Source organism: Varanus komodoensis, unplaced genomic scaffold (assembly GCF_004798865.1).
Source record: "Varanus komodoensis strain SLA01 unplaced genomic scaffold, ASM479886v1 scaffold56, whole genome shotgun sequence".
In the NCBI taxonomy this organism is placed as follows: domain Eukaryota; kingdom Metazoa; phylum Chordata; class Lepidosauria; order Squamata; family Varanidae; genus Varanus; species Varanus komodoensis.
This window is the reverse complement of record NW_025336169.1, coordinates 2,391,916-2,407,486: the sequence shown is the minus strand read 5'-3', so window position 1 is coordinate 2,407,486 and position 15,571 is coordinate 2,391,916. Positions and strand designations below refer to the sequence as shown.

Sequence of the window (15,571 nt, the reverse complement as noted above, 5' to 3'; positions counted from 1 at the left end):
GTCTGGACCAGAGTCACCCAGTTGGTTCCATGGCTAGAACCCAGAGCTCCTGCGTTCCAGTCCCACACTCCTCATCACAATGCCACATGGGCTCTCACCTGTAGAACAGATATGCTTACTTGTTCTCTGAATGTCTTTGCAATGGAATCACATTGAAATTTGGAGTTGGAAGGGACCTTTGAGGCCATCTAGTCCAACTGGGGATCCCTGACTAATTGCTATCCAGACTAATGGCTGTCCAACGTCCAGCAAAGCTGCTGCCCGCCACCGCTTGAGACAGTCTACGGCCAAATAGCTCTTAAAGTCAGGTCCCTTCTCCTAATCTTCCCCCCCAGGTAGTTTTAATCCTAATCTCTGCTGAAGAGCAGTGGTGTAATAGACCCAGGGCTCCCAGGGTGAATGCACTGGGACCTTCTGATAGGCAGGGATGATGCCATGACTGGACACATTTCTCCAACTTCCCTGTTCCCTTTGAGCCAAACTGCAGTCCTCATTGAAAAATGGCGAAATGGATTTTGCCAGAAATTGCTGCGGGAGCTAATTCTGTTATCATGCAAAGTAGCTTGGAGCAGCTTGGTCCTCCATGAGCCATTAAGACCCATTTGCTGAACAGAAAACCTACAGAGGACCTTGGTACAATGCAAGGAGAGCGAAATCAACAGAGCTGAATGTCTGGATTCTCTTTGGAGGCATAGTCGTCATGATGAACAATCGCACTTCAAAATTTAGCACAATTCCACTGGGCAGCAAAGGAGAAGTTTGCACCACCTTTCCACGGCAGCCCTTCAGATAGTTGAAGAGGGCTATCAGATGTAGATCAAACTCTGCATGTTACTGATTCATTTCTCAAAGCTGCAATTCTATGCATGCGTAGACAGAAAATAGTCTCACAAATTCCCCTCTTTCCCCAGTCAGTTTTTCTACCTAAACATGTGCCTTAGGGGATTTAAGAAATAAGTATAACCGGCTGGTTTGGGCTCATTTTCACTGCTCTAGTCTGAGCTACAGCACTGGGGTTGAAACACAAAACCGTAATTAAAATACTGGCTCGGGCCAATGGTCCATCCAATCCAGCACTCAGAAAAGCAAGAACAGAAAAAAAACACAAACATGAAAATATATGCCTTGCAAGTTGGCCACGAATCTCCTGCTAGCAGGAATCTCACACTTGGGTGCATCTTCTAAAGTTTGGCACCCACCCACTGCAATTAAGAGCGCCATTAGCAAAGAGTGAGAAATGGATGCCAACAGAAAACAAAACACAGGGCGCAAAAACAAGATGTTAAGTACCTTGTTCCTTCCTCCCGCAAAGCATCCGAGAGCTAAATGTGGAGTCAAGTGCAAGCTTTTCGGTCCGCAGTTCTTCTTTCATAGCCCAACTGTGCTGTGGAGTCACAAACAGCTCGGCAGGTGGGCCACGCAGTGCAAAAGGCAGCCGCACCAGAATCAATTCCGGCTTCCCAAGAATCTCAGCTCTCAACAGGCCTCTTCCCCAACCTCATTGTGCTGTGCGTGGGGGAGGTGTGTGGACGTGGGCGCATGCATGAATGAATGTGAGAATTTATGTAATGTGAGAATGGATGTGCAGGTGTGTTTTCTGTGGGGGGGTGAGTTTGAGTGTGTGTGAGAGAGAGAGCGGAGGGAGGGGGAAAGTGTGAGTGTGAGGCGAGCTGATGCATTTCGCCTTGGAGTCCAGAGCCCCAGCAGGGCTTCTGTCCACCCCCAGCATGGGCCCAGGAGCTCATGTGGCTGAACAAGGTCTCCTCCCCGGACTTGTGGCCTCAAGAGCGGTTGTGTTTATTACTGTCTGCACCCACGCACATGCGAATGCATCTCATTGCAACGGATGGGAAAACATACCTTTCAACAAAGGCAAAAAGACTCCAGGCTCCTGCACACACCAGTGAGCCCGTGGTTGAGAGCACGGGACTGGGACTCAGGCAATCTGGGTTCCAGTCCCAGCTCAGCCATGGGGCCAACGGGGTGACTTTGGGCCAGTCACAGACTCTCAGCCCAACCTACCTCACAGGGTGGTTGTTGTGGGGATAAGATGGAGGGGGAGAATGATGTAAGCTGCCTTGAGCCCTTTGTAGGAAAAAGGCAGGATATAAATTGGAAAATAAATAAATACACAGACATGCAAAGCAGACAGTCAAGGTGTTTCTGCAAGTTAAAGCTGGTGTGGTCTGGTGTGGTGTGGTGTGGTGTGGTGTGGTGTGGTGAAGAGAGCATTGAAGAAGAGACCTGGAAGAGCTGGGTTCGAGTCCCACTTGGCCTGAAGCCCACAGGGTGACTTTAGGCCAGACACTCCCTCTCAGCTTAACCTACCTCGCAGGGTTGTTGCTGTGAGGGTAAAATGGAGCTATGCGAGCTGCCCAGGGGTCCTCACAAGAGGAAATAAGACAGGATGTACCTGCCATGTGAGAACAGGAAAGTGCAAGCTGGTTTGGTGTGGTTTTAGACTGTCAGACTGGAGAAGTAAGGGTAATGCCCACTCAGCCAAGGAGCTCACTAAGTTATTCTGGTCGGTTCCTGTTTCTCAAACTATCCTACTTCACAGGGTCGTTGTAAGGACTAAGAGGAATCGGAGCTGGTGGGAGACAACTATGTTCAACTGCCTACAGCAGGGGCTGCAAACCTCTTTCAGTCCTAGGGCCGTTTTCGAGAGGCGGGTGCGCCCAAAGGGACCGGGCCAAAATGGCAGCATGCCACCAGCATCCTTTTAGAACTGGAAGAACTGTGCGAAAGCTGGAAATCCACTCCATGACTGGCACTTGGGAAAAGGGGGGGGGGCATCTGCAGAGCCCCCGGAGGGACGGATCGGGCCTCTGGGCTTGAGTTCCCTACCCTTGCCCGGGGCGGGGGGGATTCAGGATCGCACCAATGGCTGAGGAAAGCGTCGTAAATCGATAACACCAGAAGGTGCTGAGCGAGAGACCGCGCCCGCTCTCAGCGTCTGCGCCGACGGGTCGAGGCTCGCACGCGCTCTCCTGGACGCGGTGGCCATGGCAACAGAACGTTGTGCTGGCCGTCTCCTTGGCAACGGGCGGGCGGGGCGCCCGCGGTTCCCGGGATGGGAGCAGTCCCGCCGGGGGCCCCTTGTCGCCTCCCGGCCTTTTGCTGCTGCGAAGCTCGGCCGGAGGAGGAGACGGTGGGACGAGCGCGCCGCGATGGCTTCGGACCTGGAGGAAAGAGTGCGCGCGGCTTTTAGGGACAAGCTGAGCCTGATGTGAGATTTGCGGATGAAGGGGGGGGGGCGAGGGGGGCCACCATCAGCTTAAGCGGTGGGGTACACCAAGCCGTGGGGAGGGAGTCCATCTTCTTTGCAAGTCTTTCAAAGACAAGCTTGCAAATTGACTTTCCTCTACTTGTTTATAAAAAAGTGAATAAAATTAGGGGAATAGGAACAAATAGGGGCACCTCCCCCCCCCCCCCGCACAGGCCCAGGGCACAGGCCTAGACACCACTTTCCTGTGGCTGCTGCCAGGCCTGCGTGGGGCAAGTTTATTTGGGGTCATGGACCAGAGGGTGGTGCAGCTGGGCCATTGTTGGCCTTGGATTTTGCGGAGTGGGTGGGGCTTAGATGGCCTTGTGTGTTCCTTGTAAGCCACAATTCCCATTTCTCTTCTTGTGGAGACTGACTTCCAGTGTTTGACAACATCTCTGCTTCTTCTGCTTACCACCCTGGAGATGCAGTAAAAAGAAATAGGAAACCAAACACCTCTGAGCATATGCAGTTTTGCATCTGAAGTCTTCGTAAGCCATAGTATCTTGAAGACTACAGGAACAATCACGTTTTCTTATTTTCTGCAATAGTAACATAAGAATAAGAATAACAGATGTTTGCTTCTGTGACCCCGATGATTGTTTGCCTGGGTGGTTGGTTGGCCTCTTTTTCCCAGGCCGTGGGGTGGCAGAGTTGCTCCGGGCAGGGGAACAGACGTGGGTTTGTGGAAGAGCACCAGGAAAAGTCCTCTGTTGGAGAGCCTGGAGAGCCACCATTTCTCCAACAACCAAGGTGGACAAATTGACCACTCAGTATAAGTGACGTTTCCCTTCTAGGTGCAGCTTCGCTCACTCACGTTTGCAGGTCTGGAGCTAATTCTTCACAGCCCGGGTTTTAGCCTCTTAGCGGATGGGAATGGGACTATCCCATTTTCAGGCTTTCCAGTAAATCTGTGTGTCCTGGGAAGTGTGCACAGGGCTGCATCACATCCAGGGGGCTTGTAAGGATCAGCCCAGGCGTGCAGTACACAATTGCCATGCAGTTTCCTTCCTAGCAGCAGTGAAGCTGTTCAGGATGAGAGCATGCTGTTCTTCTCCCACCGTCTCAATCGGTTAAAGACTGATTCTGCAGTGGACAATTGTCAAGCAAAAATCCCCCTTCCCAATGCACACACACATTGCGATAGGCACTGTCTTCAAATCAGCAGCCTCTTATCCATAAAGGAAAGCTCCTCTTTTAAGGCAGTGCTTGCACTCTTCATTTGTATAACTGTGTAGATGATTTTTTATTATTATTAGAAACATAGAAACAGAGCCAGTGAGAAGGGGTCTCCCGGGCCATCTAGTCTGACCCCCGGCTCCAGCCGGCTCCGCTCACAACATGCCCACCATGTGCATGTCTGAATTTGAGCTTATCCTTGAACACCCTCACCATTGGAGCTGCAACCACCTCCCGTGGAAGCCCATTCCATACCCTCGGGGTCCTAACTGTCAGGAAGGACCTTCTGGCATCCAAATTGAACCTTGGTTCCCTGAACTTTGCTCAGTTGGAGTGCGTCCTGCCCTCCTCTGTGGGGGAGAACAGGTCTCTCCCCACCCCCGTGTGACAGCCTCTCATGTCCCTTTATGTCACCAACAGATCCCCTCTGAGTCTCCTCTTCTCCAGGCTGAAGAGACCCAGTTCCCTCAGTCTCGCCTCATACAGCATCCCCTGCAAACCGGCCACCAACCTTGTGGCCCTGCACTGCACTGACTCCAACCTGGCTATATCCTTCCTGTAACAAGGGGCCCAAAACTGAGCACAATACTCTAGTTGTGGGCGCACCAGAGTTGTACAGAGTGGCAGTAATGCCTCTCTTGATCTAGAAGCCACACTTCTGGCTATGCAACCAAGGGTGGCGTTCGCCCTCTTGACCACCGCATCACACTGCTGACTCATGTTTAGCCTGCAGTCAACCAGCACCCCGAGGTCCCTTTCACAAGTGCTGCTCTCCAGCCACTTGTCACCTAACCTGTACTTAGGACAGCTATTCTTATGCCCCAAGTGCAAGACCTTGCACTTATCCACACTGAACGCCATCCTGTTGTCTCCTGCCCACTTCCATAGTCTGTCCAGATCCTTTTGCATCTGGAGTACCTGCTCCTCAGTTGTGTCCACTGCCCTGGTTTTAGTATCATCTGTGAATTTGATCAGCAGACTGTTCACCCCGTCTTCCATGTCATTGATGAAAAGATTAAGCAACATCAGCCCCAGGATAGGATAATAACAATTATTATTATTATGCCTGATTGACACGCTGTTTCTCATTTGATCCAAAGGTTTTTTTCCCTGGTGCATCAAATAAACAAATTGATTAGATGTTGTGCAGTGCCAGACTTAATGAGTTGTAGGTGCCAAGCACTTCATTAAGTCCTGGCATTGAAGACAAGTTTGACAGGCATGTGTGAGTTTGACACCGTTCCTTCTACCTGGTTTTGTTTTTCAGGAAAATCCCAGAGAAGGAAAATGACTTTTTGCCTTCTGCTTGTTTGCTGTTGGAGAAACAGAGAGAGCTGTCTATGGTAACCCAGGCGCTGCTGGCCCAGAAAGAGGTAATGAGGGCTGTCCCACCGGTCCTGTAGGTCATGCAGGGCAGGAGAGAGCGAGGGATGGTTGGAGCACGCTCAAGAACCAGCCAGAAAGCTGACCTCCACCAACTCACTCAAGATTCTCTGCACTCGTCTCTGTGCATCTCTGCCCAGCCAGGGATGCTGGACCAGGGCCTGGCCTCCGTCGGTCCTTCCAGAGTTTGCCAGATAGACACGGCCCTTTCCCCAGCCACCTGGTCTTTGCAAATCGCCACACACATTGCTTGTCTCCCCTCTTTTATCAGTTACAGTTTTCACCTTAACTGTGAACAGTAGCAAATTTAAGCACACCACATGTGAGTCAGCTTCTTTTCAGCCTTTCTGTTCACTCATGGTCTCTCTTCGGTTTGAGCAAGATTACTGGCTCAGGGTATCGTCATCATCCTAATAGATGGAGTTCAGCATGTCTCAGGTGGTCGTCAGGTATTCTCCCCAGTTATTAGCAAATTCAGTAAATAGATACCATATTCCATCAAAAGTGTCACTTTCTATTCAGCCTCTTTCTGCCTTCTTTAATGAGTTTCTCCATTTGTGCAAGGTCTCAAGTCTTCTTTTTCCATACAATAAGAGAAAATTCATTTGCTGATTTGCAGTTACCCCCCATGATGCAGGTGGCGCAGTGGTTTAAACCGCTGTGCTGCTGGGCTGGTTGATCAGAAGGTCGCCGGTCTGAATCTGCACAACGGGGTGAGCTCCCGTTGCTCCGTCCCAGCTCCTGCCAACCTTGCAGTTCAAAAGCCTGCAAACGCAAGTAGATGAAAAGGTACCGCTTCGGTGGGCAGGTCACAGCGTTCCGTGCACCTCGGTGTTTAGCCATGCTGGCCACATGACCACGGGGACTGCCCCCGAGAGTCAGGCATGGCTGGACTTCAATGTCAAGGGGAAAGATTTACTTTCACCTTTTTACCTATGACTAAACTGACTGCTGTCCAGAAAAGCAGCATGTCTAAGGGTATGGCCTGAAGGCACATACGGCATCCACCCTCTTGAAGCTAAGCAGGTCCGGGGCTGGCCTGAGCTTGGAGGGGAGACCACCTGGGCACTGCATGTGGCCACCTTGAATTCCACAGTGGGAGAAAGGTGGGGTATACCCATAATTAAGTGTGCACTCAACTTCGTATAAAGAGAGAGACATCCCAGTTTTTCAGATGACATCATATCTTGTGTGACCTCACTAGTGACGTCCTGGGCCCAAGCCCTTTGCACCAGTGGGAAATCCCACCACAGACAGAGGCTGGTGGAATTCCCTTTTCAATTAAAATAGCTCTGCATTAGTGGCAGTATTATACCATCTGTCTCTCATCGTCCCTACTTTTTTTCACATTCCTCATTTCCAAAAGGCTGAAATGCTCTGCTCTGCTCTGCTCTGCTCTGAGCAGTAACAGATTTAAGCTACAATATGCTCAGATATTTTTTTTAATTGACCCTGGCCCTTTGGATTTGCACTCTGCTCACCAAGTGGAATGCAGCCCTGGGAGCTTCTCTGAGACTGAATTCAGCCCTCAGGTTGGAAAGGGTTCAACTCTGTGGCCTACAGCGACTGGTGGAACGTCCTGAGTTTCCATTGGGTGGCTTCCCCAACCCTACCTGGAGAGGTGAGAGTTTATACCTGGGCCCATCTCTGTGCAACAGGTGTGTCCTACCAGTGAGCTGCAGCTCCTTTCAATGCAACTTTGCTGAAATCAAAAGAAACGAAGAATGCCACACTCCAAGAATCCACTAAGAACACATTGAAAAGGGAGAGTTTGGTTTAATACTGTTTAAGGCACAACTGCAATGGTAAAGCCTGCAGTAGCCAGCAGCCCTAAAGTCCATTCAAAGAAGATCATTAAAAGAACTCCTCTTCCTCCTCCTCTTCCTCCTCCAACCTTCTCTGGTTCTCTCCCAGGAATTTCAGGTGAAGATGGAGAACCTGCACCATCGAAGGCAGGAGCTGGAGCGCAAAGAGCAACAGTTGAAAGAGGCCATTCTGAAGTTTGACAAGTTCCTGAAGGTCTGGAAGCTAAAATCGTGCTGACAACTGCTTTCCAGGGCCAGGTTAGGGTTAGTCAAGTGGCAAAGTCAGAAAAGAGCTGAGGTCCCCAGGAAACCCTGCCTGACATTCACCTCTGGTCTTGTTTTGCTGCTGGATTTGAGTTAAACTTGGGTCCACTGCTCTCATGCTTCCACATGTTTGCATTTCTGTTCATAGACTTTAAAAGAATACTGTGCTTTATATAAATAGTGACGTGATGGCTGGATTTCGATTTGTTTCACTGTGATTTTAAGCATCCCCAAACTGCCCTGGGAAGGTGCTGAAAGGTGTGGCAGGAATCAGCTCCCACGATCTGTGGCTAGCCCTGGACTGAGCAGCGGGGTGCACGCAGCTGGCTGCCATTGTAGTTACCCACAGTGCCCTGGGCAGCACATCATGTTGGGAGAAGTAAAATGGCTCGTGGCACAGAATGGATTGGAGCAGATGCACCTGCTGCTGTGTCCACCTGCAGAAGGCAGGTCTGTGCAGACACACCCCATACATTAAGGTGCGTCTCAGAGGACACCTACCGAGCACTGGAGGAGGATGCAGCCTGTGGCTCTTCTGTTTCCCTCCTTGAATCAGAAATGCAGAATCTCCTTCCGCTCTTTGGGCCTGTTCTGAATCCACAGCCGGTCGGTTTCACTGGATGGCCTGCAACTTTTAGTGTTCGGCACTGTCAACCAGCATCCAGTTTCTGCCCGTGGGGTGGCTATTTTGGGTTCACAGGCAGCCAGGGCAGGAGGTTGGGTTCACAGGCAGCGATGCCCTGGCCTGACCCACAGCCCGCCTCTTGCAGGAGAACGATGCCAAGAAGAGCCGGGCGCTGCACAAGGCTGGCGAGGAGCAGCGGCAGGCGGCCCAGAGAGGGGCTGAGGCTGAGCGCCTTCGGCAGGAAATTGCCCAGCTGCTGGAGGTGAAGGAGAAGCTGCAGCTGCGCCTGGCCAACCACAAGATTTTCCCCATGTACCTGCAGCAGGTTGTAGAAAAATCAGAACAGGTGAGCGTTCAGGAGACAGAGCAAGGTGCTAAGAAGAAAATTCTGGTGCAGGGGTTTTTGGTGCAAGTCAAGGCCAGCCACCTGAACTTTTTGGCTGGTGGTCCAGATAGTCCAATGCTGCAACAAAACCCCCTAAAATGTACCTCCATTTAAAAAAAAAGATTTTTGGACTTGTTCTCTGAAAAGCAAAGCAGGGAGGCTGCTCTTGATATTTTTAAACCCTTAGTCTATTACTACAATTCCGTCATCCAAACTGGGGTTCCACTCTTCCCCAAGGCTTTATCCCAAGTATTTTTTTATTACCAACTAGACAAGTCTTCTTCATCATCATCAAACCCTAAACATAAGCAATATAATCTTTTCTTACACACATTGCTTATTGGAAGCAGGTTTACACCACTGATCAATCGAAAAGGCTTCTGCGACAGCTCGCCCAAGTTCAGTAAGAAATGAGACGGCTGCTGCAGACGATGATTTCAAAGGCACGGCACAAAAGGAAAGTGGGAGGAGGAGGGAAAAGGAAAACAAGCAAACTGAAGCATGCTTATGAGCTTGAAAAGAAACTGATTCTGCTAGAGGAGGGCCATCAGGGAATGGGCCCTGGTTTTGCTCTCTCTGCAGCCGTGCCTATTAATAATAAGGGTGACGGTGATATCAAGTTGGAAGGGGCGACTGAGGCCATCAAGCCCATTCCCCTGCTCAGTGCAGTGTTCCCACTTAAAGCTCGGCTGAGAGATGGTTGAGCAGCGACCTCCAGCGATCAAGGACTCGCCTCTTCCCTAGGCGGTTGGTTCTGGTGTCTGACGGAAAGGGTGGAGATTGTCCATCTCCAAATGTCTTTCCAAAGTCAGAGCTAAGACTCTGACTATCTCAGACACACCCAAAAATAAAATCCAATAAGTACAACCTTTAAAAGGAGCGGGTGTTCTTCAGTGTGTGTGTCTGAATTGGAAAAACCTACGTTGAGAAAGATGTGGATAAACTGGAACAAATCCAAGGAAGGAAAGAAACGATACTTGGTTGGAATGTGGTTAGAAGCCTGCAGGGGCTTCAGCAGGGGAAATAAATGGCCATAAACATGGGGCCATTACATTGCTCCGCAAATGAGGTCTGCCCGCTCGCCACACTTGCAAAGCCGGTTCTTGCACAGTGCAGCCTCCCGATTTTATCAGCTCGCTGCTCTCTAGATGGTTGCTGTGGAGATTCCCAGTGGCCAAATGCGGATGCATTTGCAGCTGTGTGTGATTGCCTACGAAGGGCTTTATTGAGCAGCGAGGAGCACACGGTTCATTAACTCCCTAAGAGGACAAGTCCACCTGCTGAAGAACTTCCAAGCTAGAATTTGATGCAGGAGGCGACAGGGGATGGGAAAGAAAAGGTCAGCTTTTCCTGTCCTCTCCATATTATTTCTTTCCGTATCTTATGTTGTGCAATAGCAAAAGCTCTCTGGGCACTTTGCAATAACTGAAGTGCAAACATGCAATAGAATACAAATACAATGTACAATCTGGAATATATGAAAGTGTGTAAAAAATGGAGAAGCCCCCCCCCCACCAATTTGCTGGAATTTGAGAAAACCACTGATAGAAATCCCACATCGAAGTCTTAGAAGTAGAGCGAAGTCTTACCCAAATGCCAGAAAGATAACTTCTGGAAGATTAAAAAGTGTGCCCTCCCCCACTGCCAGCTTAACCACACCGCTTAGGCCCCCAGAACTGAAGGAAGCAACTCAGTGATTGAGAAACCAAGAAGCCAATAACCAGATCATGACACCTTCTGAAGGAATGTGGAGGGGAGGAAAAGATAATTGGCTTGAAAGGAAGTGTGCTATTTCCTGTCTCATCCTCCCAGTAGTTTTATGAGATGGGGTCCTAGGGCAGGACGAAGTTAGAGAGGGGTAAAGCTGTAGTTATGAGCACACAGGGGTAATAGGTTAATGGATAATAACACACACACCCTGAACAGACAATGGGCTAATTATAAGGCACATGCAATGTATGTAGGTGTATGTAATGGGATGAGACAGGGAATATGAACGAGGCGGAGCGGGCTTTCCCCATCCATTGCCATAAACGAAGGAATTGCCTCACTCTGTTGGGAGTCTTGGCTGTTTAACTTGAGAAGTATTTTTGCAGCTTCTTGCATAACAGAACTGGCCCTGGAGAACTGGCCCTTGTGCTTTCTCCTGTCTTCATCTCATGCCCAGTTTCAAGAAGTCCCAGAGCTGATCGCCCGGTTCCAGGCCCTGTCGGCCACCCACGCAGCTCTGACCCAGAGAGAGCAAGTTGCCCGCGAAGCCCTGGAGGAGGAGCGCGCCAGCCTGCAGCAGTTCCTGGAGGAGAGCAGCAACGAGAGCTTGGAGCAGACCAACCGCGTGGCCGAGCTGCAGGCCCGGCTGGAGCAGGCGCAGACGAGGGCGCACGAACTGGTAAAGAGGGAGCTGCCCGGAGCAGGGCAGGTGGCTGGGCAAACCACGTGCCTTTAAACTGGATCCTAGATTGTGATCACACATTTCGGGTTTGGCATGCAATAAAAAGGTTCCACTGTTGCATGCAGAAACATGGTTCCAGTGTCGCATGCGCTGTAACAGTTTTAGGGTGGCTGTTTTTGAACAGATGTGAATCCCTGTGTCCTTCGTGCAGGAAGGGTGGTTACAAACTGGCAGCTAGCAGGGGTTTCACTGCAGAATTTCCAAGATTCATCAGTTGATTTCTGGCTACTAACTGCTCTGACCCCAGGACTGCAGTGGCAAGTTTTGGCATGTGGATGCTCATCTTAATAGTCTCCATAGCCATGCCGCTTAGGAAGGGCATAACATTGAGGAAGCTGCATAATTCAGCCAGATACGAAATGAAACTCAAATACTTTGGCCACCTAATGAGAAGGAAGGACTCCCTGGAGAAGAGCCTGATGCTGGGAACAATTGACGGCCAAAGGAGAAGGGGATGGCAGAGGATGAGGTGGCTGGATGGGGCCACTGAAGCAGTTGGTGTGAGCTTAGGTGGACTCGAGGGGATGGTGGAGGACGGGAGAACCTGGGGGAATGTTGTCCATGGGGTCGTGATGGGTCAGACACAAATACACAACTAACGTAATAATTCAGCTGACCAGTTCTAGCAGTTTCCATCTCACCAGGAGGACGTTTGCAAAAGTAGTGCTTACAGCAGATTCTCCACATCACCTCCGCAGTATTTTCCTCCGCAGGGAGCAATTTGGGGTTGCTCAGAGGATGCCTTCCTCCCAGGCTCCAATCAGGGTTGCAGCAAAGTTCAGAAGGAACGGGATGGCAGATTGTGTCAGCTTCTGCTGATAAGAGTGTGCAGGTGCTGCGTCTCTGCAAGCTGCCTGCACGACATCACGGACAATCTGTCTGGGTGGCACAGCCCTAAGATCCTACGATGCAGCAGAAGGGTTGGATGCTAAAGGGGACATTTCCCCCACCCTGCACTCCAATTGCCTACCTCCTATCCCTGCTACAGGAGTCAAGCTGGGTTTGTATCCAGAGCACAGCTGCTAGCAAGACGCTGGAACTTGGGCAGATCAAGCTGGCAACGCTGAACCTCTACCAGCTGGTTGCCAAGCAGAGGAAGCTGCCGGCTGGCGTGCCACAGGATGACACGGAAGCCCAACTCGATGCGGTCAGTATGGATGCGTTTGTTTGGAGACTTTTCATGTTATTTGTCAGCCAGAAAGGCTCCCCGAGCAACTTAGAATAAATGAAACATGACAGCCATTCTCACTGGTTTACCATCTCAAAAGACACAGCATGCGAGAAAAAGGGAGTGGGGAGGGCAGAGGAAAAATTCTGTGAGTAGAACTGATGGAATGGCTTTGTTTTCATTCTGTATAGCCTGTGAGGAGCAGTTGCTGGTGCTGCCAGTTGAAGGAGGAAGGGACCCCGAGGGAGCCCTGCCGCCCTGCATTGCTCCTTAAGCTCATTCTGTTGGAATGTCTCCTGGGATAATGGTAGATGTAGGTGCCCCTAGCAGGAGCACCAGAGCAGGGCAGGGCAGGGCTGTCTTTTGCCCTTTCCCTTTTTGTGTTCAATGATGAACCAAAGCAGGCAAATCCAAATTTTGCGCCCCCTGGTGGTTCTTCAAAGCACCAAAGCACTTGTGCAGGTGCGTTTCTGGTTTAGCTACTTAGGACCAGGAAGAGGCACCGCCTGCCCAGAGCCCTCCCCAGGCCACACCGTGGGGCACCTGCCACCACCCAGGCAGGTCCAAGGACCTCTGCCACCCTCCGGGCCGCTCTCATTCCTCACCCTCGTGCTCACCTTGGCAGCCACCTGCCTGCTTGGCCGCCATGGGGTCCCCTTCTCCTTGCTGCCTGGACCGGGGGAAGGGGCAGGCGAGCAAGGGGTTTGCGGGGGGGGGGAGGAGCAGGGGGTGGCCCCCGGCAGCTGCTGGCCCGACTTCTTGCCCACATGCCACCCAGGCAGACTCTCTGCCCAAACACCTCCCTCCCGATTTCTCCAGGTCCAGCTCTGCATCGTGGACTTAACTGACATCCTCGCCAGCTTCCGCAAGGGGGAGCCCTCCCCGGCTCGACAGCCGGAGCCGCCCACTGTGCCCCACGCCGAGGCAGGGCCCGGCTAGCCCTCCTCTGCCCCCCAGATGCTTCAGCGCCGCCTGCGATCTCCTGACAGGACCGCCCATGCCTGCACCAGCCTCTCCTCCCCACCTTTCAGCAGCATGTGGGGCTGAAGACCCACAGGATGGGGTCACAGATCCAACCATGGCAGCCTCTTTTCGCTTAAGTCATTATGGCCAGAAGTGAAGGCTTCGGAGAAATGTTTCAAGCTTTTCGGAGGGGGAGACACAGTGCCAAAGCCAGCTGGCACTTGGGGGAACAGGGGAGTGGTGTCCAGGCGCCGAAGTCCAACACCCCTGCAATTCCTCCTGGATATCAGACTGTGAACAGCAGAGCTGCTCCTTCCTATGTCCAGGGAGGCATTTTTCTATTTCCCCCCAGCCATTTTCCCTTTGGCTGTTCCTAACACTGAAGAAAAAAAACACATTCTCAAGACAGCTTAATTTTACCTCCGTTGCAGGGGCATGGCAGGGGATGGAAAAGGTTTGCAGGCCCTGCCGTTCTCCTCAGTTTTCCCTAGGACATAAAATAGCCTGTTGTCCACCTGAGCTTGCATTAGTCAGCCATTAAACTTCTGCAGGAGGTCTTTTTTCGCCCTTAAGGGATGTTTCTTTCCTCCTTGTTGGCAGTAGTTTTATTCCCGGATTTTGGTGGTTGGTTGATGATTGAAAGGATTTTGAAAGGGTTTTTTTTAGGGGAAGTTGAACCAAGTACTGTGCATCTCTCCTTCTCAAGGCCTGGAAGCTGCACCAGGAAGAGCTACGGAGCAGGACAGGTCCCCCCTCCCTCCCTCCCTCCCTCCCTCCCAATATATGCTTAAAATGCTGCATGATTTGCAGATGGCTACAAAAAATTCCACTATGTGAGCCGAGCTTGACTGAAACAGAGCACCTGAGGCGGGGATGTGAAATCCCAGATCAAATCTAGCACTGGGGGTTTGGCACACGTGTTCCACCCTTTGCTTGGCCCGTTTCAGCCCTTTTGCTTTAGGGCATTTGACTCCATTGAGGCTTCTGGCACCTGTAAAATTTCTCTGCACTTAAGCATGGACTAAGGGCAAACAAGCTGAGATTCAATGCAACCCCCCCCCCCCAAAATATCTGGGAACACTTTTGGTCAACAGAAGGCCTGACCTGACTGGCAGAACCTTTCTCGATTCGGTCACCCCCCCTGCCAAAAGATCAAGCTCTTTGCCTGGAGAGCAGTGCTGTCCTACACTTTCCCTAGCTCATCGAAATGGCATTTTTTCTACAACCAGAGAGCTACTGCAGAAGCTGCAGCTGTTCTAGAATCCATCCAGTCTGGCCACAGCGGCACGTGCATCCGTTATATCCGTGGGCCATGCACCCTTGAAGAGCATCCAGAAACGTCCACCGTGCAAGACGAGGCTGCAGGCGATGGCACAGCACTGGGATTCCACCGCTCTGACCCCAAGCACGTCCCCACCGGGTGGCAGCTGCATTTCCTGGGCTCAGTTCAAACCTTTTCCGTGCAAGGGGCACCTGGGAGCAGGTTTCGTTAGGAAGGAGGGTTGACAATTCCCAGCCCAGCCCAGCCGCTCAACCGAGAGTTGTAGCTGTTCCTGTCTAAAGGTTGAGCCCCGGATGGCTTAAAGAAACCCTCAGGGGGCCCGACCCCCGTCTTGCCCCTCTCCTGCTCAGAGAGGCCCTTTTGAAGACCGCTCTGCTTGCAGAAAGCCATGTGTCCGGCTCACCAGAAAGGCCCTTTGTCCTGAAAAGCACTCATCCTGCTCCCCCTGCCTTTGGGAAGGGGGCCAAGGCATCTTTTTAGCTGGCCTCCCCCCGCCCCCCGTTTTGTCACACCTTCTGCAGTTATGTAACACTGTATTACTTCCTTGCGTCTGAATTTTTGGAGATGTGCCTCAACTTGGACCTAGAATAAATGTGGCACATGGGAATGGTGCATTCTTGGGCTGGGTAGGCGACACTGTTGCCCAGATGGAGTCCAATGCAGTGCAACCAAGTATCAGCCCCCCAGACAAGCATGGTACTGAGCTAAACACCAGAGAGGCGGGACAGGTGGAGCTTGGAGGGAAGGGCTTGCCAGTCTCGCAAGCAAAGAGCCGCTTCAGACGCACGAGGAAGAAGCGC

The 15,571-nt window shown here is 51.4% G+C and overlaps 1 protein-coding gene across 1 annotated transcript; it reads left to right on the top strand.

Moving 5' to 3' along the window:
• Nucleotides 1-3,170: 3,170 nt before the first annotated feature.
• On the top strand, nt 3,171-13,465 carry CFAP73 (cilia and flagella associated protein 73). The gene is made up of 7 exons (XM_044448886.1): nt 3,171-3,229; nt 5,712-5,817; nt 7,742-7,846; nt 8,667-8,867; nt 11,074-11,295; nt 12,347-12,505; nt 13,346-13,465. The coding sequence occupies exons 1-7, from the start codon at nt 3,171-3,173 to the stop codon at nt 13,463-13,465; spliced, it is 972 nt and encodes a 323-aa protein (XP_044304821.1).
• The last annotated feature ends 2,106 nt before the right edge of the window (nt 13,466-15,571 follow it).

Coding starts and splice junctions, on each gene's coding strand:
- CFAP73 (XM_044448886.1), top strand. CDS start 3,171: ATGGCTTCGGACCTGGAGGAAAGAGTGCGCGCGGCTTTTAGGGACAAG. Junction 5,818..7,741: donor CGCTGCTGGCCCAGAAAGAG/GTAATGAGGGCT, acceptor GTTCTCTCCCAG/GAATTTCAGGTGAAGATGGA. Junction 8,868..11,073: donor TTGTAGAAAAATCAGAACAG/GTGAGCGTTCAG, acceptor TCTCATGCCCAG/TTTCAAGAAGTCCCAGAGCT.